Source organism: Aethalodelphis obliquidens, unplaced genomic scaffold, assembly GCF_003676395.1.
Source record: "Aethalodelphis obliquidens isolate GAN/ISIS:26980383/991018 unplaced genomic scaffold, ASM367639v1 scaffold40, whole genome shotgun sequence".
Taxonomy (NCBI): domain Eukaryota; kingdom Metazoa; phylum Chordata; class Mammalia; order Artiodactyla; family Delphinidae; genus Aethalodelphis; species Aethalodelphis obliquidens.
In genome coordinates, this window is record NW_020837984.1 from 16,900,487 (window position 1) to 16,927,290 (window position 26,804).

General features: G+C 36.2%; 1 protein-coding gene across 10 annotated transcripts in view; it reads right to left on the minus strand.

Moving 5' to 3' along the window:
* Window positions 1-26,804, minus strand: part of EXOC6B (exocyst complex component 6B) — a 696,544-nt gene that overhangs the window by 254,945 nt on the left and 414,795 nt on the right. For all 10 annotated transcript variants that reach the window (XM_027131993.1, XM_027131994.1, XM_027131995.1 and 7 more), the window contains 2 exons: window positions 23,908-24,042; window positions 20,610-20,789 (listed from right to left, as the gene is read on the minus strand). In XM_027131993.1, the coding sequence (XP_026987794.1) occupies window positions 20,610-20,789; window positions 23,908-24,042 (315 nt within the window). The remainder of the gene's footprint in view (window positions 1-20,609; window positions 20,790-23,907; window positions 24,043-26,804) is intronic.

The following is a 26,804-nucleotide window of genomic DNA, read 5'->3' on the forward strand; positions in this document are numbered from 1 at the left end:
AAGTACTGCAGAACAGTGGCATGTGCCAGATTCCTGTTAATTTAACTGTGAACTCCTCACCCCATAGTATGTGCACTAGATGTGCTAGAGTATCTTGGCACCAAATGGCAGGCTCAAATTTACCATCTTGTCAAAGAAGTAAAAATGTAGTTTATAATGACCTAACTGCAATATTCCTAAGCAGCGGTAATTTCTTCCTTGGGAACTTGGATAAATACATTTTCACTGCTTTCCCAACCTCATTCTTATGAAATGGAATTGTAAAGCAAAATAAATTTGTAATAAAGAGCTGTAATCAGAAAAGATGTCATGTGATGGCGAACAGTCATTTGAGTTGGAGGTCACTGTTCCATACATGATGTCCCTTTTAGACATATCCAATCTCTTCATGATATTCACTGGATACTTACTCAGTGTTCGATATATTAAAAAGTCTAAGACATTTTCTTTCAAAGAACTTGTAATCTGAGTTGATGATAATGGGAATATATAGAAAAAGTAATAATTAAAGATAATATATCTTAAACTTCAAATAGAGAATGGACATAATAAGATCTATAGATGTTTACAAGAAAGTCAAACCCTTGGGATTTTTCTCCCTCTGGAGAGGAAGGGGACCAGTCCTGAAAGACTTCATGGGGAAAATAGGCTTTGAATTGTATTTCAAAGGAAGGAAATATTTTAAAGTGAGATGAGAAGTCCTTCCAAGGAGAAAGAAACGTATAAACAAAAATCTACAGCCAGGAATAAGCATAGTATGTTTAGGAACAATGAATAGATACACTTGGCTGAAGTCAAATGGTTTATGTAAAGGAATTATGGGAAATATACATAGTATGGACAAGAGTTACACTAGAAGGCATACGAATCACTAAAAATTGATGAAAACAGGGCATGACAGAAATCAGTGTTTCTGGAGTACACATCTGGAAATACATTGGCATAAAGAGAAACTCTGCCTTATGCTCTTCCTTTAACAACCACATACCCTCAGTTGTCCTCAGTTATGATTTATTATCCCTGATCTAATCTTGATCATGGTTCTCAGTCCTCTTGCCTAGAACTTTACTAGGATACCTCAACTCTACAGCAACCCTACATATTCCAAACATCTTCTTTAGTCTGAAATTTTAGGAAAAAGCAACTCGTTTACTCTAGTAAAAGATCGTGGGCTTCAGCATGAGAGGCCTCTCTGTTCTACCATGTATTACTTGTATGATCTTGGGCAATGATTTACTGTCTATACCTAAATTTAATCTGTAAAAAGGGGTTAATTTGCAGACTGAAATGAGCTAAATGAAGAAGACCAGAACATAAATAAACTTTAAAATGTGGATTTTTTTTTCTTTCACTGTTGTATGAGCAAAGGCAAATATGAACTGGAAGAGGAGCTATGAAATCTCAAGATTTTTTAAAAATATTTTTTAAAATACCAATAACAAAAAATTATAATATACCCACAATTTGAAAAAGATTAGGAAGCCCTACTACAAACACAAATATTTACATTTAACATAGTTCCTTCTGAACTTTAACATGTTTTTAGAGTTTTACACACCTGTAATCATTTTGCTTACAAAATTTTCATTCTGCTTCTTTCATTTAACATTATATTATAAATATTTTGCAATGTTATTTGATATTCATAAAATTCATTTTAATAAATGCATAATAGTTCATTGAGCAACAGTATTATAGTTTATATAACCATTTACCTATTATACAATTAAGGTTGTTTTTAATTATTTGCTATTATAAGCTATATAGAAATAATTGTTTTGTACTCAGAAAATATCCAGTTTCCCATTACCCCAGCACCAATGAGAAAAATCAGAGCAGCCTCCTTTCCATTTTATAAAGGTATCCAAGATATTAAGATGGTCAGATACAGCAGTATCCAAGATGTTCTCACTGGTATCTCTGACTCTTAAACAGCATATCAGATATGGAGCGTTAAAGTTGTAGGATTTTATAGTCCTTTAAGCTCTAGATTCTCCTTATTTTCTACTTTATCTCATCACCAAATAAAGAATTAGAAGGATTAGTATTTGGACTCAAACTTTCTTACTCTTTTATTTAATAATTATAAGAGCAGGAGATAACCCAGCGATCAATATCATTAAAGGGGCAAAGGACTACTGGCTGAATACTACCGGAAACAACGGCTATGGCTATTGCTAATAGTAGTTTTATGGGGGGAAAGTGCTAAGTAATAGCTCATACAAAGATACCTCTGTAGAAATATGAAACTCCTAAGGGATGTAAGTGATTAACTGAACTCACAACTCCAATACCACACTAATAATGAGCTAATTTTATTTCAAAGTACTCTATGCAGCTCAAATAACTGAAATCTTAACCGCACAGAAAAAGGGAACAATTTCTCAATAGACAGAGAAATCATCAGTAAATCTGTAAATTTTGCTCCAACAGAGGAAAAAAATACATGTCTACACATATATATATACACGTACATATATGATATACATACATTCTCATTTATTCCTTGCAACAAATTCATACGCACAAACACACACACACACACACACAGAAAACATGCTTAATATAGTACCTGGTACATGATATGTACTCAAAAGATAGTAGCTATTATTAAATATTGAGAGACAGTTTTATATGGTGGAGAAAGCATGACTCAGAGTAAAAAAACCTAAGATTTACCCCTACTAATGATTCATTTTCTGACCTTCCGCAACACCACTTTAGGTCTCAGTTTCCATATCTGTCCACAAGGAAAAATAATAACTATTCATACATCATAGAGGTTGTTTAAAAAACCAAATGAGACAATGAGAATATGCAAAAGAAGTTTGAATATAATAAAGTAATACACAAATGCAAGGCATTTTTATAATTAAAATTCTGTCACTTGAAAAACAATTACCTTCTTTATTTGGGTAAGCAAGAGAGAATATGGAAGGAAAAAGACCAATTTAGAATTTTAACCCAAACAAACCTTTGGTGCTTATCTCAGAATAATAGTTTATGACTTTTATTTTTAATAATTAAATGATTACTTTTAATAATGTATATGATCCCAAAATGGTTTTTGATCCCCAGGTAGGAATTCACTTATTTTATAATTCAAAACAAGAACTCTACAAAAACTTACTGTGTACCATTTCATGGGAGATGCTGAACTGTACACAGAGATAGAGATGAATAAGACAAAATCTCCATCTATCCAGAGTTCAGCCCTACATCTGGCAATCAGTCTAGTAGGTAAGATGGTAAAATGGAAAAGTTTTAAATTCAAATAAATCTGTTTAAATCCTGACCCTGACACCTATATGCTGTATCTCTTACAAAGTACATTACTTCCCTGAGTTCATGTTCTCATTACTAAAATGTAAAACTTATCTGATTGAGGCATTTTGAGTCTTCATTAACTGGATGACATATAACACATGTAAAGCATCTGGCACACATACATCTTAATTACCACTCTCCCATTTCTTGAAGTAAGCACACAAATGAAGGACACAACCCACCCAAGACTGAATTAGGCTAGTGCTGTAAAAGGAGTGCCACAGAAAAGGAAGATGTCACATCTGGTTAAGTGAACTGGAGAACACTTCATGGAAGGTGTGGGATTTCAAATGAGCCTTGAAGGATGGGTAAGATTTCAACAGATACAGGTAAGGGGCAGAAGCAGTAAAAGTAGACAAAAGCACGAAAAAACACCAAGGGTAGAAAACAGTAGAGTGTGCTTGACAAACAGCAATACTTCAGTCTTGGGCTAATAGAAAACTGAGACAAAGACAAAAAGGTAGTGTGGGGGTCGTATTATGGAAAGTCTTGATGGTTACAGAGCAGATTTTGTACTTAATGGAAGTCACTGACAGTTTCTAAATAGCAGAATCATTTGGTTAGTCTTGAGATGGCAGCAGTTCACAGAATTAAATGGTGTGCCACCAGAAATGTCTGTTTTTAAAGGGTTTTAGACAGGAAAAATTTCAGGAACTTGTATGTAGAAAATAATTTTCCCTTAAAGATAAGCCATCAAGTAACTGCCCAGGAAGGATGACCAAGGACAGGTATCACTGTATTTTCAGACAAAGAAACTAAGGCAAAACAAGGTGGGTTAAGAGAGATCTTGCCCCAGGTCATATAAATTAACATTAACAGCAGACAAAGAAAACTAACTCAAGATTCCCTCCTCTGGGTCTGTTACTTGAGACAGTATTTCCTCTCTCTCAAGCATTTCTGAAAGATAATTATCAGAATAACAAGGATAAGCTCTCAAAAGTATGTTCTTATGCTGAGCATGCAAAATGAGTGGCTATGCATGCAACTGTAAATTATACAATTGGAGCCTGATAAAATGCTTGTGTGCTTACCTCATCTGTTAATTCAAAGGATACAGCAACATTTTAGAAGTCTAGCTGTGGTAACCTTATTATTACAATGATTTGTGGGTGCCTCATGAAAAGAGCTAAGCTACCCTGGTCACCAAAACTTCAAGGGGAAAATAGTTACAAATTTCAATAATTTTCCCCTAATCATTCACTGTCTAATAAAGTGTAATCTAGGATATCATCTCTCTCTCTCTCTCTCTCTCTCTCTCTCACACACACACACACACACACACACACACACACACACACACACATTAACATACCCCTTTAGCTTTGTCGCTATTGTGGTGACAAAACATCCCTGAGAAGTAAGAAAAACCGGGGATTTCAAAATGTAAGAGAATGAGACAGTCTTTGCTGTTTTCTTTACAGTTCTTTCCATATCCCTATTTCCTATCATTCAATCCTCTTTGACAGAGAGTCACTATTGCTAGGGAATTTTTTAAATGAAAAGAAGTATTTATATTTATTAAAAGACAAATGACTCTGGTTCTTTCTCAGAAATAGCTAGCTCCTTCCTCTCTCATCTTTCGCTAATAATGTACAAGAGTGAATTTTAGACACAGCTCTGTTTTGCTAATACATTTTACTAAAATGAGGTTCCATGAAGAATTTATCTAGCATGCTGGGGAACATGAACATATATGCTGAGTCATCTAATTTGCTCCCTGAGGAAAACCAGAACAAGGGACAGTTTTAGAAATCATACTAATTTGATTCTAATGAATACAATAGTTGGTGAATATGACTACTTTTTGAATGTGTGGTTTCAGAAAGACATCTCTATATTAGACAAGACAAAAACACGGCAGTTATGAAAGCCATATTGAGGATTCAGGGATGTGAATTACCTCTGACTTCAATTCTGAATGGTAAGTGGTAAGGTGATTATGAATGGTAGGATCAACTCAATCTACACTGAGAGGTTACTGTATAGTATTTAGGTAGCAATGGTAGCTTAGAATAAAAAAAAAAAAAAAAAGGAAAATACCCTCAACTAATTACTTACAATATAACCCTGTACCAAAGATCACATCACTATAGGTGGAAAAAGCATGTATTTGGAGTTAGACAAACATGAGTTTAACTCAGAGGACTACTTCTAAATTGCCTGGATGTTAAAGTAAGTATGGTATTGACATATGATAGCTCCTGTATATATAGGAACCACTGTATTATATGACATGTATGAACAGTAACACTTAGTATGAGGGTTGTTTTCATATTTTAAGACTAGAGAAATAAAAAAAACAAGAAATTTGAATATTAAGAATACCTATACAGGATGATTTTGACTTGCAGTATTGCATTTTTACCCTATGATACTCTAAAATCTTACTCACTCAAATAACTGTACAATGCTGGGGGAGACATAATGACCAAAATACTACTGCCCATTTTCCTTTCAAAATATGAAACACATCTAAAAAACTCTTTCATCAATAAAAGTGTTTTTTTTAATATAAATTAATTATCAAAGACAAAATAATCTTGAGATAGAGAATAATGATTCTAAACATCACCTTCTCCCAAGCCAGGATTATAAATATTTCATGACAGGAAAAAATACTTTTAACACAGATAAACAAAAGGGAAAAATTACAGACTAAAGATGAGTACAGTAAATCAGGGAGTATTTAATTCTAGATTTTTACTATATATAATATAGATGAATAATGCTCCTATATGTATATTAATAAAAATGAGATCATATTGTTACAGTTCGGGGTTTTTTTTTTTTTTTTTATTGTGGCCACACCAAGTGGCTTGCAGGATCTTAGTTCCCTGACCAGGGATTGAAACCGGGCCCTGGCAGTGAAAGTGCTGAGTCCTAACAACTGGACAGCCAGGGAATTCCCTTTTTTATTTTCTTAGGTCCCAGGCTTCTCTATTTAAGAACAAGGTGATGAGAACTTCCCTGGTGGTCCACTGGTTGAGAATCCATCTTGCAGTGCAGGGGACGGTTTGATCCTTGGTCAGGGGACTAAGATCCCACCTGCCGCCGGGCAACTAAGCCCGAGTGCCACAACTACAGAGCCCATGCACTCTGGAGCCCGAGTGCCACAACTAAGACCCAATACAGCCAATAAATAAATAAATAAATATTAAAAAAAAAAAAGAACAAGGTGATGAGTGATGTGGGGATTAAAATCAAGAGCATCATTGAACTTCACTTTGCCTCCAACCAGTTTGAAAAGCAATCTGCTTTTCAAATTAAGAGATGAATAATATATTTTTAAATGAATAAATATCATCTAAATTAATTTAGTGAATGACTGACATCACATTATGTGAATATATAATACTTTATTTAGCTAATAAATCTGTTACTGGACTTTTAATTTATTCCCAACTCTTTACTATACAAAAGATAACACTATGATGAACATATTTATATCTGAATTTTATAATATACCTATGATTACTTCAGTTAGATTGCTATACATGTGATTGCAGGATAAAAGGTAAACAAATTTTAAAAGATGAGAGATATTGAAAAACTAACCACTAAGAAGACTATACCCATTTACACACCTACCAGAAATGTATCAGGAGAGCTATTCCCTGAAATATTAATCATAAATATTGAACGTTATCATTTTCTTATTTACTTTTGGCAAGTTTATAGGCAAAAATACACCACAAATTTATATATATCTTATTACTAGAATTACATGCTTTGTTCATGTTATCACTAGTCTTATTTTTCTTGTCTTCTGACTGCCTTAATACAACTTTTGTAAACTTTTTCATCAAGTTGTATCTTCTTATTAAATTTGAAAGAATGTGTGATTTTGTTATATATTATAGATATTAACCTTTGGGAATATTTATTGTAATTGTTTTTACTGATAATCTTACATTCTATTTTCTTAATTAATACCATTTAGGTGCATTAAACCTAACTGGTTAAAAATCATTTTTTATAGTCAAATTATTAACCTTTTCCTTAATGATTTCAGTCTTTGGTGTCATCCTTATGATGGTGAGTCACTTTCAGATTATAGAAATATTTGCTAATATTTTTATTGGTTTCCCCATAATTTCTTTCTTTTAAAAATATGAACACAAATTTGATCTAGAATTCATTTTGATATATGAGACAGAGTTAATATGCTTTTTACCCAAATGAGCAGATAGTATTGGTAACAGCAATTGCTAAATGCCATCTTTATCATATACTAAATTCTTACTTATACTTTGAAATATTTATAGATTTTGTATTTAACTATTCCTTTAATCTACCAGTCTATTCCAGTGTAAGAAGAATATTAAGTTATTTTGGTTCATAATAACCTTTCTATATTTGAAAAGACCACACTCATTAATTTTCTTTTTCATATTTTTTTGGCAAATATTTTCCAATTTTGTCTCTGAATGAACTGTAGAATTATTTTGTTAAGATAACCCACCACCATCAAATCCACTTGATATTCATTGCAGTTAGATTAATTTCAGAGAAACTCTGTACAATATGAAATATTCTCATCCTAGAACACATATATTTGTACATAATATGCATATATTTGTACATAATGAAGTATCTTTTAAATTACTCTGTGACATGTTTTTCACATTTGTGTTATACATTACTTGTTAAGTCTACTCACAGAGATCTTATATCTTATGCCTCAATAGCAAATAGGGCACTTTTAAGGCAATACTTATATGAGGGTTTGCTAACATAAGAGAAGCTGATTTGTTTTTTAAGTGTACCATGTAACCAAAAGTATTATTGGTCCTAATTATTTTTCAGTTGATTTTCTTGAGTTTTCCAACCACACAATAATAACCTATGAATAATGATAAGATACATGGCTCATTGTACTATTGGTAATTTATTCTTTTTTTTACCATAGTTATTTGATAAAACTTCTAAAGCAGTGGTGAGAACAATCTTCACCATTCTTCTGAAGTTGATGCAAATAAATGTTTTTAGTTTCCACTGCTAAGTCTATGGTGGCTGCTGAATTTCACATAGATGCTCTTTAACATGTTATTGAAATATTATATTGCTTGTATTTTAGTAACTTTTTTTAAAAATCAGAAATGCAGGCTGGATGTTATACAATGTCTTTTTAGAATATATAAAAGTGTTCATATACTTTATCTCCTTCACCTAGTACTGTGATATTATTAGATTGTTAAATATCAAACCATCCTTGCATTTCTAAACTAAATCCTACATCCTAATGCTAAATTACTTTCTTAAAATATTTTGGAATTGACTTGCTAAATTTGTTTTCATCCATAATTGTGAGATTGGTTTGTAAGTTTTGTCTTTTGTGCTACTTTCTCTGGCTTTGGTATCAAGATGAAGCTTGAGGAAATGACCTAGTTTTCTACAGGCCAATACTCCCACCCAAAACTAGAAAAGGTAGTAAAAAAAAAATAGAGAAAACATATATTTAAAGACACCAGAAGGCTGGGAAGCAATGAAAACTAAAGGGAATAAAATTGCAAAGAAGGCAGACCTGTTAAAGGTGAGCTAAGGATCTGAAGCTGTCCCTGGAGGCATTTGGCAAACCTAGGAACAGAAACAGACTAAGAATCTGGGTTAGGTCCAGGCAGAGAGTAGCTACCAGGGTGAAAAAAAAAAAAATCACTGAATTTTTGTTGCTTCCATGGGGCTGAAGTGCCAGAATTAGAGATCTCAGAGCCAGCTTTCTCCTCAAGACATTTTCTGAATTCTAAAGCTACACAGCTGAGGAAAATAAAGGTCTAAGCCAAAATCTTTCAAAAGCAAAGTAAGATTTCCTGCAGTCTCACAGAGTTTGAGAAAAAAGGACTCACTAGTGGGAGGATTCATGAGAATCTCAGGTGGAAGCTTGAAAGCTCTTCAGGGAGTAATGAATTGATATTGACAGTCTCTAACCACATTTTTTCCTGTGGGCAATTGCTGACATGGGTAAGACTTCTATTCAAGATATTTGCCAAATTCTAAAATTGAAAAAAGCAGAAGGCTGAAGAGGTAAGTTTATCTGAAAAGGAGAAATTTCCGTAGTCCTCTCAGTACTGAAGAGACAATAATGTGCCAGGCTCATATTAAAAACTCAGAAAACCCACATCCCAGCAACAAAGGTAAACCAGAAGAGACATTCAAGATGGCAGAAGAGTAAGAAGGAGATCACCTTCCTCCCCACAAATACATCAGAAATACATCTATATGTGGAACAACTCCTACGGAACACCTACTGAATGCTTGCAGAAGAACTCAGACAGCCCAAAAGGCAAGAAACTCCCCACGTACCTGGGTAGGGCAAAAGAAAAAAGAAAAAAAAGAGAAAAAAGAATAGGGACGGGACCTGCACCACTGGGAGGGAGCTGTGAAGGAGGAAAAGTTTCCATACACTAGGAAGCCCCTTCACTGGCACAGACTGGGGTGGCGGAGGGGGGAAGCTTCTGAGCCATGGAGGAGAGCTCAGCAACAGCAGTGCAGAGAGAAAAGCGGAGAGATTCCCACAAGGAGGATCCATGCTGACCAGCACTCACCAGCCCGAGAGGCTTGTGTACTCAGCTACCAGGGTGGGTGGGTGCTGGGAGCTGAGTCTCGGGCTTTGGAGGTCAGATCCCATGGAGAGGACTGGGGTTGGCTGTGTGAACACAGCCTGAAGGGGGATAGTCTGCCATAGCTAGCCGGGAGTGTGTCGGGGAAAAGGTCTGGAACTGCCGAACAGGCTAGAGACTTTTCCTTGCCACGTTATTTCGCGGTGCGTGAGCAGAGGGGATTAAGAGCACTGCCTAAACGAGCTCCAGAGACAGGCGTGAGCCGCACCTATCACCGTGGACACCAGAGACAGGCATGAGATGCTAAGGCTGCTGCTGCAGCCAGCAAGAAGCCTGTGTGCGAGCACAGGTCACTCTCCACACCTCCCCTCCTGGGAGCCTGTGCAGGCCACCACTGCCAGGGTCCCGTGATCCAGGGACAAATTTCCCGGTAGAACGCAAGGCGCACCTCAGGTTGGTGCAACATCATGCCGGCCTCTGCCGCCACAGTCGTGCCCCACATTCTGTACCCCTCCCTCCCCATGGCCTGAGTGAGACAGAGCCCCCTAATCACCTGCTACTTTAGCCCCGTCCTATCTGAGTGAAGAACAGATGCCCGCAGGCGACCTACACACAAAGGCGGGGCCGAATCCAAAGCTGAACCCCAGAGCAGTGCGGACAAAGAACAGAAAGGGAAATTTCTCCATGCAGCCTCAGGAGCAGCAAATTAAATCTCCACAATCAACTTGATGTACCCTGCATCTGTGGAATACCTGAAAACACAACGAATCATCCAAAATTGAGGTGGTGGACATTGGGAGCAACGATATATATATAAATTTTTTTCCTTTTTCTCTTTTTGTGAGTGTGTATGGGTATGCATCTGTGTGTGATTTTGTCTCTATAGCTTTGCTCCTACCATTTGTCATAGGGTTCTGTCTGTCCGTATTTTTTTTTTTTCTCAAGTAAAGTTTTTAGCACTTGTTATCATTGGTGGATTTGTTTTTTGGTTTGGTTGCTCTCTTCATTCATTCTTTCTTTTTATTATTTGTAATAATTATTTTCCATTTTTTATTTTAATAACTTGATTTTATTTAATATTTTCTTTCTTTCTATTTTTCTCCCTTTTCTTTTGAACAATGTGGCTGACAGGGTCTTGGTGCTCCGACCGGGCATCAGGCCTGTGCCTCTGAGATGGGAGAGCCGAGTTCAGGACATTGGTCCACCAGAGACCTCCCAGCTCCACGTAATATCAAACGGTGAAAATCTCCCAGACATCCCAGTCTCAACGCCAAGACCCAGCTCCACTCAATCACCAGCAAGCTACAGTGCTGCACACCCCATGCCAAGAAACTAGCAAGACATAACACAACCCCACCCATTACCACAGAGGCTGCCTAAAATCATAATAAGGTCACAGACACCCAAAAACCACCACCAGATGTGGACTTGCCCACCAGAAAGACAAGATCCAGCCTCATTCACCAGAACACAGGCACTAGTCCCCTCCACCAGGAAGCCTACACAACCCACTGAACCAACCTTAGCCACTGGGGGCAGAAACCAAAACCAAGAGAACTACGAACCTGCAGCCTGCGAAAAGGAGATCCCAAACACAGTAAGTTAAGCAAAATAGGAAGACAGAGAAACACACAGAGGATGAAGGAGCAAGGTAAAAACCCACCAGACCTAACAAATGAAGAGGAAATAGGCAGTCTACCTGAAAAAGAATTCAGAATAATGATAGTAAAGATGATCCAAAATCTTGGAAATAGAATACAGAAAATACAAGAAACGTTTAACAAGGACCTAGAAGAACTAGAGCACAAACAAACAATGATGAACAACACAATAAATGAAATTAAAAATTCTCTACAAGGAATCAATAGCAGAATAACTGACGCAGAAGAACGGATAAGTGAACTGGAAGATGAAATAGTGGAAATAACTACTGCAGAGCAGAATAAAGAAAAAAGAATGAAAAGAATTGAGGACACTCTCAGAGACATCTGGGACACATTAAACGAAACAACATTTGGATTATAGGGGTCCCAGAAGATGAGGAGAAAAAGAAAGGGACTGAGAAAATATTTGAAGAGATTATATTTGAAAATTTCCCTAATATGGGAAAGGAAATAGTTAATCAAGTCCAGGAAGCACAGAGAGTCCCATACAGGATAAATCCAAGGAGAAACATTCGAAGACACATATTAAATAAACTATCAAAAATTAAATACAAAGAAAAAATATTAAAAGCAGCAAGGGAAAAGCAACAAATAACACACAATGGAATCCCCATAAGGTTAACAGCTAATCTTTCAGCAGAAACTCTGCAAGCCAGATGGGAGTGGCAGGACATATTTAAGGTGATGAAACAGAAAAACCTACAACCAAAATTACTCTACCCAGCAAGGATCTCATTCAGATTTGATGGAGAAATTAAAACCTTTACAGACAAGCAAAAGCTAAGAGAATTCAGCACCACCAAACCAGCTTTACAACAAAAGTTAAAGGAACTTTTCTAGGCAGGAACAAAAGAGAAGGAAAAGACCTACCATAACAAACTCAAAACAATTAAGAAAATGGTAATAGGAACATACATATCGATAATTACCTTAAACTCAAATGGATTAAATGTGCCAACCAAAAGACACAGACTGGCTGAATGGATACAAAAACAAGAAGCGCATATATGCTGTCTACAAGAGAGCCACCTCAGACCTAGGGACACATACAGGCTGAAAGTGAGGGGATGGAAAAAGATATTCTATGCAAATGGAAATCAAAAGAAAGCTGGAGTAGCAATTCTCCTATCAGACAAAATAGACTTTAAAACAATGACTATTACAAGAGACAAAGGAAACTACATAATGATCAAGGGATCAATCGACGAAGAAGATATAACAATTGTAAATATTTATGCACCCAACATAGGAGCACCTCAATACATAAGGGAAATGCTAACAACCATAAAAGGGGAAACTGACAGTAACACAATGATACTAGGGGAATTTAACACCTCACTTTCACCAATGGACAGATCATACAAAATGAAAATAAATAAGGAAACACAAGCTTTAAATGATTCATTAGACAAGATGGACTTCTTTGATATTTATAGGACATTCCATCCAAAAACAACAGAATATACTTCCTTCTAAAGTGCTCATGGAACATTCTCCAGGATAGATCATATCTTGGGTCACAAACCAAGCCTTGGTAAATTTAAGAAAAATGAATTCGTATCAAGTATCTTTTCTGACCACAACACTATGAGACTGGATATCAATTACAGGAAAAAATCTGGAAAAGACACAAACACATGGAGGCTAAACAATGCACTATTTAATAACCAAGAGATCACTGAAGAAATAAAAGAGGAAATCAAAAAATACCTAGAAACAAATGACAATGAAAATACGATGACCCAAAACCTATGGGATGCGGCAAAAGCAGTTCTAAGAGGGAAGTTTATAGCAATACAATCCTACCTTAAGAAACAAGAAACATCTCAAATAAACAACCTAACCTTACTCCTAAAGCAATTAGAGAAAGAACAAAAAACCCCCAACGTTAGCAGAAGGAACAAAATCATAAAGATCAGATCAGAAATAAATGAAAAAGAAATGAAGGAAACAATAGCAAAGATCAATAAAACTAAAAGCTGGTTCTTTGAGAAGATAAACAAAATTGATAAACCATAGCCAGCCTCATCAAGAACAAAAGGGAGAAGACTCAAATCAACAGAATTACAAGTGAAAAAGAAGTAACAACTGACACTGAAGAAATACAAAGGATCATGAGAGATTACTATAAGCAGCTATATGCCAAAAAAATGGACAACCTGGAAGAAATGAACAAATTCTTAGAAAAGCACAACCTTTGGAGACTGAACCAGGAAGAAATAGAAAATATAAACAGACCAATCACAAGCACTGAAATTGAAACTGTGATTAAAAATCTTCTAACAAACAAAAGCCCAGGACCAGATGGCTTCACAGGTGAATTCTATCAAACATTTAGAGAAGAGATAACACCTATCCTTCTCAAATTCTTCCAAAATATAGCAGAGGGAGGAACACTCCCAAACTTATCCTATGAGGACACCATCACCGTGATACCAAAACCAGACAAAGATATCACAAGGAAAGAAAACTACAGACCAATATCACTGATGAACATAGCTGCAAAAATCTTCAACAAAATACTAGCAAACAAAATCCTACAGCACATGAAAAGGATCATACACCATGGTCAAGTGGGATTTATCCCAGGAATGCAAGGATTCTTCAATATATGCAAATCAATCAATGTGATACACCATATTAACAAACTGAAGAATAAAAACCATATGATCATCTCAATAGACGCAGAAAAAGGTTTCAACAAACTTCAACACCAACTTATGATAAAAACAGTCCAGAAAGTAGGCATAGAGGGAACTTACCTCAACATAATAAAGGCCATATATGACAAACCCACAGCCAACATCATCCTCAATGGTGAAAAACTGAAACCATTTCCACTAAGATCAGGAAAAAGACAAGGTTGCCCACTCTCACCCCTATTATTCAACATTGTTTTGGAAGTTTTAGCCACAGCAATCAGAGAAGAAGAAGAAATAAAAGGAATCCAAATCGGAAAAGAAGAAGTAAAGCTGTCACTGTTTGCAGATGATGTGATACTATACACAGAGAATCCTAAAGATCCTACCAGAAAACTACTACAGTTAATCAATGAATTTGGTAAAGTAGTAGGATACAAAATAAATGCACAGAAATCTCTTGCATTCCAAATACTAATTATGAAAAATCTGAAAGTGAAATTAAGGAAACACTCCCGTTTACCACTGCAACAAAAAGAATAAAATACCGAGGAACACACCTACCTGAGGAGACAAAACACCTGTACTCAGCAAACTATAAAACACTGATGAAAGAAATTAAATATGATACAAACAGATGGAGAGATATACCATGTTCTTGGATTGGAAGAATCAACATTGTGAAAATGACTCTACTACCCAAAGCAATCTACAGATTCAGTGCAATTCCTATCAAACTACCACTGGCATTTTTCACAGAACTAGAACACAAAATTTCACAATTTGTATGGAAACAAAAAGACCCCGAATAGCCAAAGCAATCTTGAGAAAGAAAAACGGAGCTGGAGGAATCAGGCTCCCTGACTTCAGACTATACTACAAAGCTACAGTAATCAAGACAGTATGGTACAAGCAAAAAAACAGAAATATAGATCAATGGAACAGGATAGAAAGCCCAGAGATAACCCCACACACATATGGTCACCTTATATTTGATACAGGAGGCAAGAAGATACAACAGAGAAAATACAGCCTCTTCAATAAGTAAGTGGTGCTGGGAAAACTGGACAGCTACATGTAAAAAAATGAAGTTAGAAAACTCCCTAACACCATACACAAAAAGAAACTCAAAATGGATTAAAGACCTAAATATAAGGCCAGAAACTATCAAACTCTTAGAGGAAAACATAGGCAGAACACTCTATGACATAAATCACAGCAAGATCCTTTTTGACCCACCTCCTAGAGAAATGGAAATAAAAAGAAACAAACGGGACCTAATGAAACTCAAAAGCTTTTTCACAGAAAAGGAAACCATAAATAAGACGAAAAGATAACCCTCAGAATGGGAGAAAATATTTGCAAATGGAGCAACTGACAAAGGATTAATCTCCAAAATTTACAAGCAGCTCATACAGCTCAATATCAAAAAAACAACCCAATCCAAAAATGGGCAGAAGACCTAAATAGACATTTCTCCAAAGAAGATATACATATTCCCAACAAACACATGAAAGAATGCTCAACACCATTAATCATAAGAGAAATGCAAATCAAAACTACAATGAGGTATCACCTCACACCAGTCAGAATAGTCATCATCAAAAAGTCTACAAACAATAAATGCTGGAGAGGGTGTGGAGAAAAGGGAACCCTCTTGCACTGTTGGTGGGAATGTAAATTGATACAGCCACTATGGAGAACAGTATGGAGGCTCCTTAAAAAACTAAAAATAAAACTACCATATGACCCAGCAATCCAACTACTGGGCATATCCCTGGGAAAACCATAATTCAAAAAGAGTCATGAACCACAATGTTCATTGCAGCTCTATTTACAATAGCCAGGACATGGAAGCAACCTAAGTGTCCATTGACAGATGAATAGATAAAAAAGATATGGCACATATATACAATGGAATATAATTCAGCCATAAAAGGAAACGAAATTGAGTTATTTGTAGTGAGGTGGATGGACCTAGAGTCCGTCATACAGAGTGAAGTAAGTCAGAAAGAGAAAAACAAATACCATATGGTAACACATATATATAGAATCTAAAAAAAAAAAAAAAGATCATGAAGAACCTAGGGGCAAGACAGGAATAAACACGCAGACCTACTAGACAATGGACTTGAAGACATGAGGAAGGGGAAGGGGAAGCTGGGACAAAGTGAGAGAGTGGCATGGATATATATACACTACCAAATGTAAAGCTGATATCTAGTGGGAAGCAGCTGCATAGCACAGGGAGATCAGCTTGGTGCTTTGTGACCCCCTAGAGGGGTGGCACAGGGAGGGTGGGAGGGAGGGAGATGCAAGAGGGAAGAGATATGGGGATATATGTATATGTATAGCTGATTCACTTTGTTATACAGCAGAAACTAACACACCATTGTAAAGCAATTATACTCCAATAAAGATGTTAAAAAATTAAATTAAATTAAATTTTAAAAAGGTAAACCAAAGGTACATTACAACTGCAACCCAAGCTCAACCCTGATCAATCCATGATTGGATTAAGATGATAAGGCCCAAACCACAACCCACCCACTCATTCTAGCTACTTAGTAAGGGAAAGGATGAATTGATTCTGGTGGCTGTTGATATCATTTGGAACCTCTACATATTTTAAAGACAATGTCTAATATATACCAAAAAATGGTAGGAAGAGATAGGACCATATGACTGAAAACAACAGCAAAAAAACCGAAAAACCAAAACCTCAGAAACAAATCGAACCAATATGTAGGTGAACTACACATAGGCATTAATAAATGTCTTTAAAAGAACTGTAGAGGAGGATCAGGATAGTGGATTAAGAGGACATGGAGCTCACATTTCCCCATGAACTCATCAAAATACATCTAAATGTTGAACAATTCTCACTGAAAACTAACTGGAAACTGGCAGAAGGAATCCGGTACAAACAAGGCTGTAAGAAAGATACACAGGTAGTCAGGCAGAATGGGAAGAACGTGACCGGGTTGGGCCCTGTGTTCCTGGGAGGTGACTCAGAGTAACAGGAAGAATACATGGGTGGACACCTGCCCTGGGGAGTGAGTGGTGAGAGCCACAGATTGGATGCCCAAGTCTGGGGTCCTGTGCAGGAGAGACAAGACTCCTTGGCTGGTTGGAGGACCACTGGGACTAACAGGGGGGTAGTGGGAAGCCTGAACACTGCTCATGAAGAGCACATGAGTGCTGGGTTGCCCTCAAGGCAGGGTGGAAAGAGTTCTGCTCTAGTGGCTGCCAGGTTTCCCACAACCGCCTCAGTGCGTGCCTCAGCCTGAGCCGAGCCAATGCACCAGTGCTGCTCACTCCATGTCGCAGCAGGGCATTAAATCTGGGGTGGTCATGACCAGGGAGAAAACTCGATCTTGGGATGCAGAGACAACCTGGTCTTTGGGCGGAGCCTGGGTGGGATTGGGGTCATTGTTAATGCTTACTCAAGCAGAACATCACAAGCAGCCCAAATCTCTGATGGCAGCACTCGAACATAGCTCAACTCCTGATACTGAAAGTCCACATAGACAACAACAGCTCTATAGTGTGGTTCCACAACAGGGCAGGGGCAGCAGGGACGGGGGCAGTAACCAGCTATGAGGGAAACAATTGTGGGAACCTATACAGGCAGTGTATCAGAGACAGCTTGAACCTCTGTCTGCAATCAACACAGGCCAAGAGACCCTATGGACCCAACTTACTTCAGCACTTCCTGCCACTTGGGCAAGGCTCTCAGTGTGGAAAAAGGGGGAAGCACAAAGGGAACAGAGCTGGCCCAGGCCAGACCCTCATGGCTTCTGCTCCAGGAATTTGGGATCAGACCCCACCCCTCATAGGGTGGTCATGGCCATTGAGCAGAGGGGAAGTCCCACTTCACACCTGGTGCCAGCTCTAGCTCCTCCATCTCTAGCCCCACTCCCTACCAAGCTGATAGCTACCAGCACATCCTGACGAAAGATGTGACTTGTTTCCACACCAAATCCAGCTCTCCCACCAAAGGCACTGGGCACACATAGGGATGCTGCCACATAAGAACACCCCTTCAAGACCACAATAGGTAACTGTTTCACCTAAACTCATAGAAACAGAGAAAGTTAAGCAAAATGCAATGGCAGAAGAACTGTTCTCAATTGAAAGAGCAAGAAAAAACAGCTGAAAAAAAAATGAAACATAAATAAACGATTTACCTGAAGAAGAATTCAAACCATTGGTTATAAAAAATGTTAACTGAATTAGGGGAAAGAATCTATCTATACACTAATAACTTTAATAAGAAACTAGAAAGTATTTTAAAAGACCCGATCAGAAATGAAGAATTCAACAGCTGAAATTAAAAGCACACTAGGAGGAATGAATAGCAAACTAAGTGATACAGAAGAATGCATAAGTGATCTGGTAGAATAATGTAAATCACCCAATCAGAACAGCAAAAGAAAAGAGCAAATTGTAAAAAATGAAAACATCTAGGAGTTCTCTGGTATATACTACTAAAGAAAATCAACAAAACCACAAGGGAAGAAACAAAGAGAAGAAAAAATGAACAGAGAAGAACTACATGAACAAGCAGAAAATAAGTGACAAAATGGCAATAAGTACATACCTATTAATAATTACTTTAAATATCAATGGACAAATGCTCCCTCAAAGGACACAGGGTGGCTGATTAAATGAAAAAACAAGACCCTCCTATATGTCGCCTAAGAAACTCACATACACAAAGAAGGTGAGGAAATGAAAAAAGATATTTTACGCAAATGGGAACAATAAGAAAGCCGGGGTAACAATACTCGCTTCAGACAAAATAGACTTTCAAACAAAGCTATCACAAAAGACAAAGAAGGGCATTATATGATGATAAAGGGATCAATACAAGACAAGGATATTACACTCAGTGTAATATTAGGGGCACCTAAATATATAAAGCAAATATTCACAGACATAGAGGGAGAAATTGATGACAATACCATAACAATAGGGAACTTTCATACCTCACTTACATCAATGAACATATGATCCAGACAGAAAATCAATCATATAACAGTGGTCTTAAATGACACACTTGAACAGTTAAACTTAAAAGATATCTACAGGACATTTCATCCAAAAACAGCAGAATACACATTCCTTTCAAGTGCACATGGAACATTCTCCAGGACAGATCACACACTGGGCCACAAAATAAGGCTGAACAAATTTAAGGAGATAGATATTAATATCAAGCATTTTCCCCCACTACAATGGTATAAAATTAGAACTCAATTACAGGAAGAAAAATGGGGAAAAGCATGAACATGTGGAGACTAAACAACATGCTACTAAAAAACCACCTGGTCAATGAAGAAATCAAAGAGGAAATCAGAAAATACGTTGAGACAAAGGAAAAAGGAAACACAACACTCCAAAATCTATGAGGTGCAGCAAAAGCAGTTCTAAGGGGGAAGTTTATAGCAATACAGGCCTTCCTCAAGAAATACGTAAAACCTCAAATAAAGTACCTAACCAACCACTTAAAGAAATTAGAAAAAGACAAAGGCCAAAGTCATCAGAAGGAAGGAAATAATAAAGATTAGAGAGGAAATAAATAAAATAAAGATCAAGAAACAACAGAAAAGAGGGAAAGAGGGAGAGGCAAGACAGGAGAAAGGGATTAAGAGATACAAAACTACTATGTATAAAATAGATAAGCAACAAGGATATATCATATAGCACATGGAATTATAGCCATTATCTCATAATAACTTTTACTGGAGTAAAATCTGTAAAAATACTGAATCACTATGCTGTACACCTGAAACTAATATAATATTGTAACTTTTTTTTTTGGCTGCACCGTGAGGCATTCGGGATTTTAGTTCCCTGACGAGGGATCAAACCCATGTCCCTTGAATTGGGAGCACAGAGTCGTAACCACTGGACTGCCAGGGAAGTCCCTAATATAATATTGTAAATCAACTATACTTCAATTTTTAAAAGTCTGTGATAAATATGCTCAAGAAAATAGAGAAAAGATAGACAAATTGGAAAAAGGATGGAGAATTTCACCAGAAATTTGAGGATATAAAAAAATTTAAATGGACATTCTAGAATTAAAAAATACATATCTAAAATTCTAACTCCTAATTTTCTATTCTACTTCTACCAAGGCATTCATTATATGTTTGTACTAATTACCTTGAAGTTAGGAGGGATATAAGTAGCATAATATTAGGAACCATTTCCAGAATAAACAAAATGCAAATGTCAATGAGAAAATGAGAAAGAGGTCTTTAAATCTTGTTAAGGGATGATAATTATAGTGTGAGCTTTTATATCCACAGCTTTCTGGCTAGTTAAAGCAGAAACAAACATATTTTACCAATCTAGATTTTAAGAAACCTTTTTTCTATATGATGGACAAAGTAAAAGCAATGGTCACTTACAGGAAGGTGTGTGAAGACAGCAAAGGTGCTACGGAGAAAGGCAATGAGGTCTACTAGGTAATCACTAGCTTTGTTGCCCAAATCTCCTGTCATCCAGTCATAGTCAGCCAGCTGTAGAAACTGGTCAATCTTCTGGTTTAAGTTGGTATAAATCTCTTCTTCAGCTGCATGTCTGGCATCCTGTGAAATACGAAATTTGAATAGTCATTCAAAATTCCAGTATAAGCAAAGCAGAAATCTCTGCTTGGAGACATCTCAAACTAAGTAACATAATTGAGAATATCAAGTAATATCACAGTCTCCATTAATTTTTCTTGTTTTCAAAAGCTCAGTAGAGTCCTTTCTATTTTGTATCTGCAAGACAAATTATTATATTGATTCACCAAATAGAGAAACTGCCTTCACTGCCCTCAGCTATCTGCATCCTGTACCTTCTTACCTATGTTTAAAACTACACTCATTCTCAGGATCCTGTTCTCTTTCTTCTCTTCTGGAATTCCAAGAACCTCCCTTCCTGCAATATCAACCTCTCTTATAGTTGCTAGTCTCTTCACTTTGCTTATTTTAAGTATCCTGAAGTTTCTAATTTAATGCTGTATGTTCCCACTAGTTACTATCCTACCTTTCTAGATTCTTTATAACAAGTTTCTTCAAAGATTGGCACACATTTCCTAAAATATGCTCTAATTAACAACAGTCCTGAAAAATGCTTAAATGACAGCAAAAAAGTTCCTAGATCAATTAAGTCTGAGAACCCCAGTTTAAAAGAGTCTTGATTTACACTGGCATATAAAAGGCTCTAAGAAGTGTTATGGGACTAAAGCTCCAAGAAAAACATTTTTAGGAGAAAACAGTCTACGCTGCAATCTAACAATCCATCAACATGGACTGGTCCAGGGTAATCCATGACCGCCAGGCTACCATATCCAATATCCATTTTTCAGTCTCATCTTACCCTGTTCTCTGTTGGCTTTCAGGACATAGTTTTACTTTTACTTTTCTGGCCTCTAATCCTCTCACTTCCGCTGGATGATTTCATCACCTCCTATGGCTTCCACTATATCTGTCCAAACCCTTTCTTCTTAAAGACCCATATTTCTGATTGTTTCCTGCATTATGGCTCACAGAAACTTTGAATATTGTAAGTCCAGGACAAGAATAATCATAATTCCCACTCTTCATCTGTTCATTTCAGGCCAAGGCAGAGATTTAAGCAACATATTAGATTCCATTCATTCCTTCATAGGCACGGTGTCCTATAAATTCTACCCCCAAAACTTTACTCGAACTCATACCCGCCTCTCCATTTTCACCTTTTTAATGGCTGCATAATTTTACAGGTATTTACATACTATAATATAGGCATTGACTATGTTTACTTATATGAACACAGTTCTAAGAGCATTTCTCTGCTTACATATTTACTTACTTGTATGATAATTTAATATTGTCCTTGAATTCCCATTTTACTAAGTTTTCTTTTAATTAATAAACATTATTTTCTAGAAATCTGGGCTTAAAGAAAAATTGAGCAGAAAGTACAGAGCATTTCCAGATACTGCCCGCCATCCCCTTCCCACTGTTTCCCCTATTTAAAAAACCTTGCATTAGTGTGGAACATTTGTTACAATAGATGAACTGATATTGATATTTTATTATTAACTAAAGTTCACAGTTTGCATCAGGGTTTACTATTTGTGTTGTACAGTTCCATGGGTACTTACAAATGGATAATGTCATGTATTCACTATTACAGAATCGTACAGAATAGTTTTCTTGTCATAAAAATCCACTCTACTCTATCCATCCCTCCCTTGCTCATCCCCCAAATCCTGGAAACAAACCATCTTTTTACTTTCTCCAGAACTTTGCCTTTCTACAATGTCTTATACTGGGAACCATGTATGTAGCTGATTGGCTTATTTTACTTAGCAATGTGCAGTTAATTTTCCTCCATGTCTTTCTATGGCTTGATATTCATTCCTTTTCATCACTGAATAATATTCCATTGTCAGGATGTATCATAGTTTGTTTATCCATTTACCTATTGAAGGACATATTGATAGCTTCTAAGTGTAGTCAATTTTGAATAATGCTACTGTAATGATTTATGTGTAAGTTTTTGTGTAGCTTAACATTTCAATTCACTTGGATAGTTACCAAGACGCATGACTGGTGAATTGCATGGGAAGACTATTTCTGTTTAGCCTTGTAAGAAACTGACAAACTGTCTTCCAAAATAACATTACCATTTTGTATTAGCACCAGCAATGAATGAGAGCTGCTATTGCTCCAGCATTTGTTGTCAGTGTTTTCAGTTTTAGTCTTTTTAAGAGTTGTACAATGGTATCACTGTTGTTTTAACTTATAACTCCCTCTCCATCCTTAGGTGTGGTATCTATTCAGATCTTTTGCCCATTTTTAAAGTGAGCCCACATTAAACCCACTTTTTAATTTTCTTATTGTTGACTTTTACCCATTCTTTGTATATTTTGGATATGTCCTTTATTAGATATGCATTTTACAAACATTTTCTCCTTCTTTTCATTCTTTTAACAGTGTCTTTTCTACAGCAGAAGTTTTTCATTTTAATGAAGTCCATCTTATCAGTATTTTCTTTGATGGACTGTGTTCTGGTTGCTGTACCTTAAGTCATAGTGAAACCCAATCTACCATTTTAGTTTAAGATATTGCCCTGCTTAATATTTATTTAAAGCTCACATGGCAATATAAATGAGTTTCCTAAGGCTCTTTACTCTCCAGAAACTCATCTACCATCAAGTCTTCTTTTGCTCTATAAGAGCGTCATTTTTTCATTTAATCCAACACTGCATCAAAACTAGTCCTGTGGCCTTGTAAGATGATTATAAAATTGCTAACTACAATAGCAAGGGACAGAAATTCCACAATGAAATGTAAAGTTAAAAGAAAAAAAAACTGGACCCAGGACACAGAAAAGAAAGGATAGCTAAATTAAAATTTTTAAATTGCTGTTGATTTCAGCTGCAACCACTCTTTTCTAGACCATATTTTAAAATACTTGCCTGTCAGGTGGTCAAATGAGGAAACAGTCATTTTCATGAATGAAATATAAGGAAGATTTAGTGGACACAGCTGTAGACCATTTTTAGTTTAAACACCCCAAAATTAGCACTGAAATTTGTTTTCCTAAGGAAATCATAATCAAATCCTTTTTCTAAGGAAGACCATATATGACTTATGGGAGAAACAAAGTCATGTTAGGTAGAATGCCCCAGCACACCAGAAGCACTTCTACAGTAATGTAGGGCTTTCTCACCTTAAAAGTCGTGGTGCCATACAGTTTGGTGGTGTGGACTGTCTCTGGAAGCACATTAGTGATATTGGTGATGAATTCTTCCAAGTACTTACAGGATTTCTCCAAGTGTGTTGTATTGATAATAATCTGGACAAGCTGGAAAATAACAAGAACATGTAAGAGTAATTTGACTATTCACCCTACGATGAGTGGCTCAGTATGAATCTGATGGTACAACAAAAACAAAAGACATAATGGCAGAGGCCATCTGTATTCTATAAAAAGTTAATGTTAGAGCACAGGCTTAGGTATCACTTCCTCTGTGAAGACTTCCCTGACTTCCCAAAGCAACTTGTATTTCCCCCTAATATAGGGGGAACAATAGGAGCAAGTGTCACTATTTTAAACTTGTCTTCTTCTGTTCAAAATAAAGACTAAACTAAGATCAAAAACTGAGAGTGTTTAGCATAGTACCTGGCAATAAATAATTGCCAAATGCATGAAATAAATGAACTCCAATTAAAAGAACAAGAATGACTGAAATGTCAAGAAGTTTCAAAATTAGGCATGATGAACAAAGGAATGTTGGAACAGGTTGCAGTATATTAACAAACTACATTAGTTTGTGAAAGAAAAAAACATGAGCACTGAAGTCAGAGAAACCAGGGAGCAAATACTTATAAAATTATTGATATTGAGAAAGTTACTTAACTTCTCTAAGCCTCTTTCTTTAACCGTAAAATGTTAATAATAATTTCTAAATCACAGACTTATTATGAAAATTAAATATTCTTTAGTTAATACTATTTTCCTTTTCTTACAGAGTAGATCCTTAAACAAGGCAGTACTGGTAAGATAAAAACTCATCTATAAATTACTTTGAGAGGAGGATAAGGAAGAATACTACTGTCTGTATAGAATTAAAGTCTATAAAGCACTGCACAATTCATTTTCTTAGATCGCCTCCCAGCAACCAGAAGAAGTAAGTTAAGTGGGCATAATTATTACTTCCATTCTACTATAAGAGAAAAAAGAAAAAATGAACTGATTTACTCTAGATCATGTAACATTAAAACTGGGATTCAAATCCAAGTAATCAACCTTCAAGTTATGGAGCTCTTTCAGATTTGACGGAGAAATTAAACCCTTTACAGACAAGCAAAAGTTAAGAGAATTCAGCACCACCAAACCAGCTTTACAACAAATGCTAAAGGAACTTCTCTAGGTAGGAAACAAAAGAGAAGGAAAAGACCTACAAAAACAAACCCCAAACAACTAAGAAAATGGTAATAGGAACACACATATCGATAATTACCTTAAATGTAAATGGATTAAATGCTCCAACCAAAAGACATAGACTGGCTGAATGGATACAAAAACAAAACCTATACATATGCTGTCTGCAAGAGACCCACTTCAGACCTAGGGACATATACAGACTGAAAGGGAAGGGATGGAAAAAGATATTCCATGCAAATGGAAATCAAAAGAAGCTGGAGTAGCAATTCTCATATCAAACAAAAGAGACTTTAAAATAAAGACTATTACAAGAGACAAAGAAGGACACTACAAAATGATCAAGGTATCAATACAAGAAGAAGATATAACAATTGTAACTATTAATGAACCCAGCGTAGGAGCACCTCAATACATAAGGCAAATGCTAACAGCCATAAAAGGGAAATCAACAGTAACACAGTAATAGCAGGGGGCATTAACACCTCACTGTCACCAATAGACACATCATCCAAAATGAAAATAAATAAGGAAACACAAGCTTTAAATAACATTAAACAAGTTGGACTTAATTGATGCTTATATGACATTCCATCCAAAAACAACAGAATACACTTTTTTCTCAAGTGCTCATGGAACATTCACCAGGATAGATCATATCTTGGGTCACAAATCAAGCCTTGGTAAATTTAAGAAAATTGAAATCATATCAGGTATCTTTTGCGACCACAGCACTATGAGACTGGATATCAATCACAGGAAAAAATATGTAAAGAATACAAACACAGGGAGGCTAGACAATACACTATTTAATAACCCAGAGATCACTGAAGAAATAAAAGAGGAAATCAAAATATACCTAGAAACAAATGACAATGAAAATACGACGACCCAAAACCTATGGGATGCAGCAAAAGCAGTTCTAAGAGGGAAGTTTATAGCAATACAATCCTAACACAAAAAACAAGAAACATCAGAAATAAACAAGCTAACCTTACACCTAAAGCAACTACAGTACGAAGAACAAAAAAGCTCCAAAAGTTAGAAGAAGGAAAGAAATCATAAAGGTCAGATCAGAAATGAAGTAAAAAGACATGAAGGAAACAACAGCAAAGATCAATGAAACTAAAACCTGGTTCTTTGAGAAGATAAACAAAATTGATAAACCATTAGCCAGCCTCATCAACAAAAAAAGGGAGAAGACTCAAATCAATAGAATTAGAAATGAAAAAGAAGAAGTAACAACTGACACTGCAGAAATACAAAGGATCATGAGAGATTACTGCAAGCAACTATAAGCTAATAAAATGGACAATCTGGAAGAAATGGACAAATTCTTAGAAAAGCACAACATTCTAAGACTGAACAAGGAAGAAATAGAAAATATAAACAGACCAATCATAAGCACTGAAATTGAAACTGTGATGAAAAATCTTCCAGCAAACAAAAGCCCAGGACCAAATGGCTTCACAGGTGAATTCTACCAAACATTTAGAGAAGAGCTAACACCTATACTTCTCAAATTCTTCCAAAATAGAGCAGAGGGAGGAACACACCAAAACTCATTCTACAGGGCCACCATCACCCTGATACCAAAACCAGACAAAGATGTCACAAAAAAAGAAAATTGCAGGCCAATATCAATGATGAGCATACATGCAAAAATCCTCAACAAAATACTA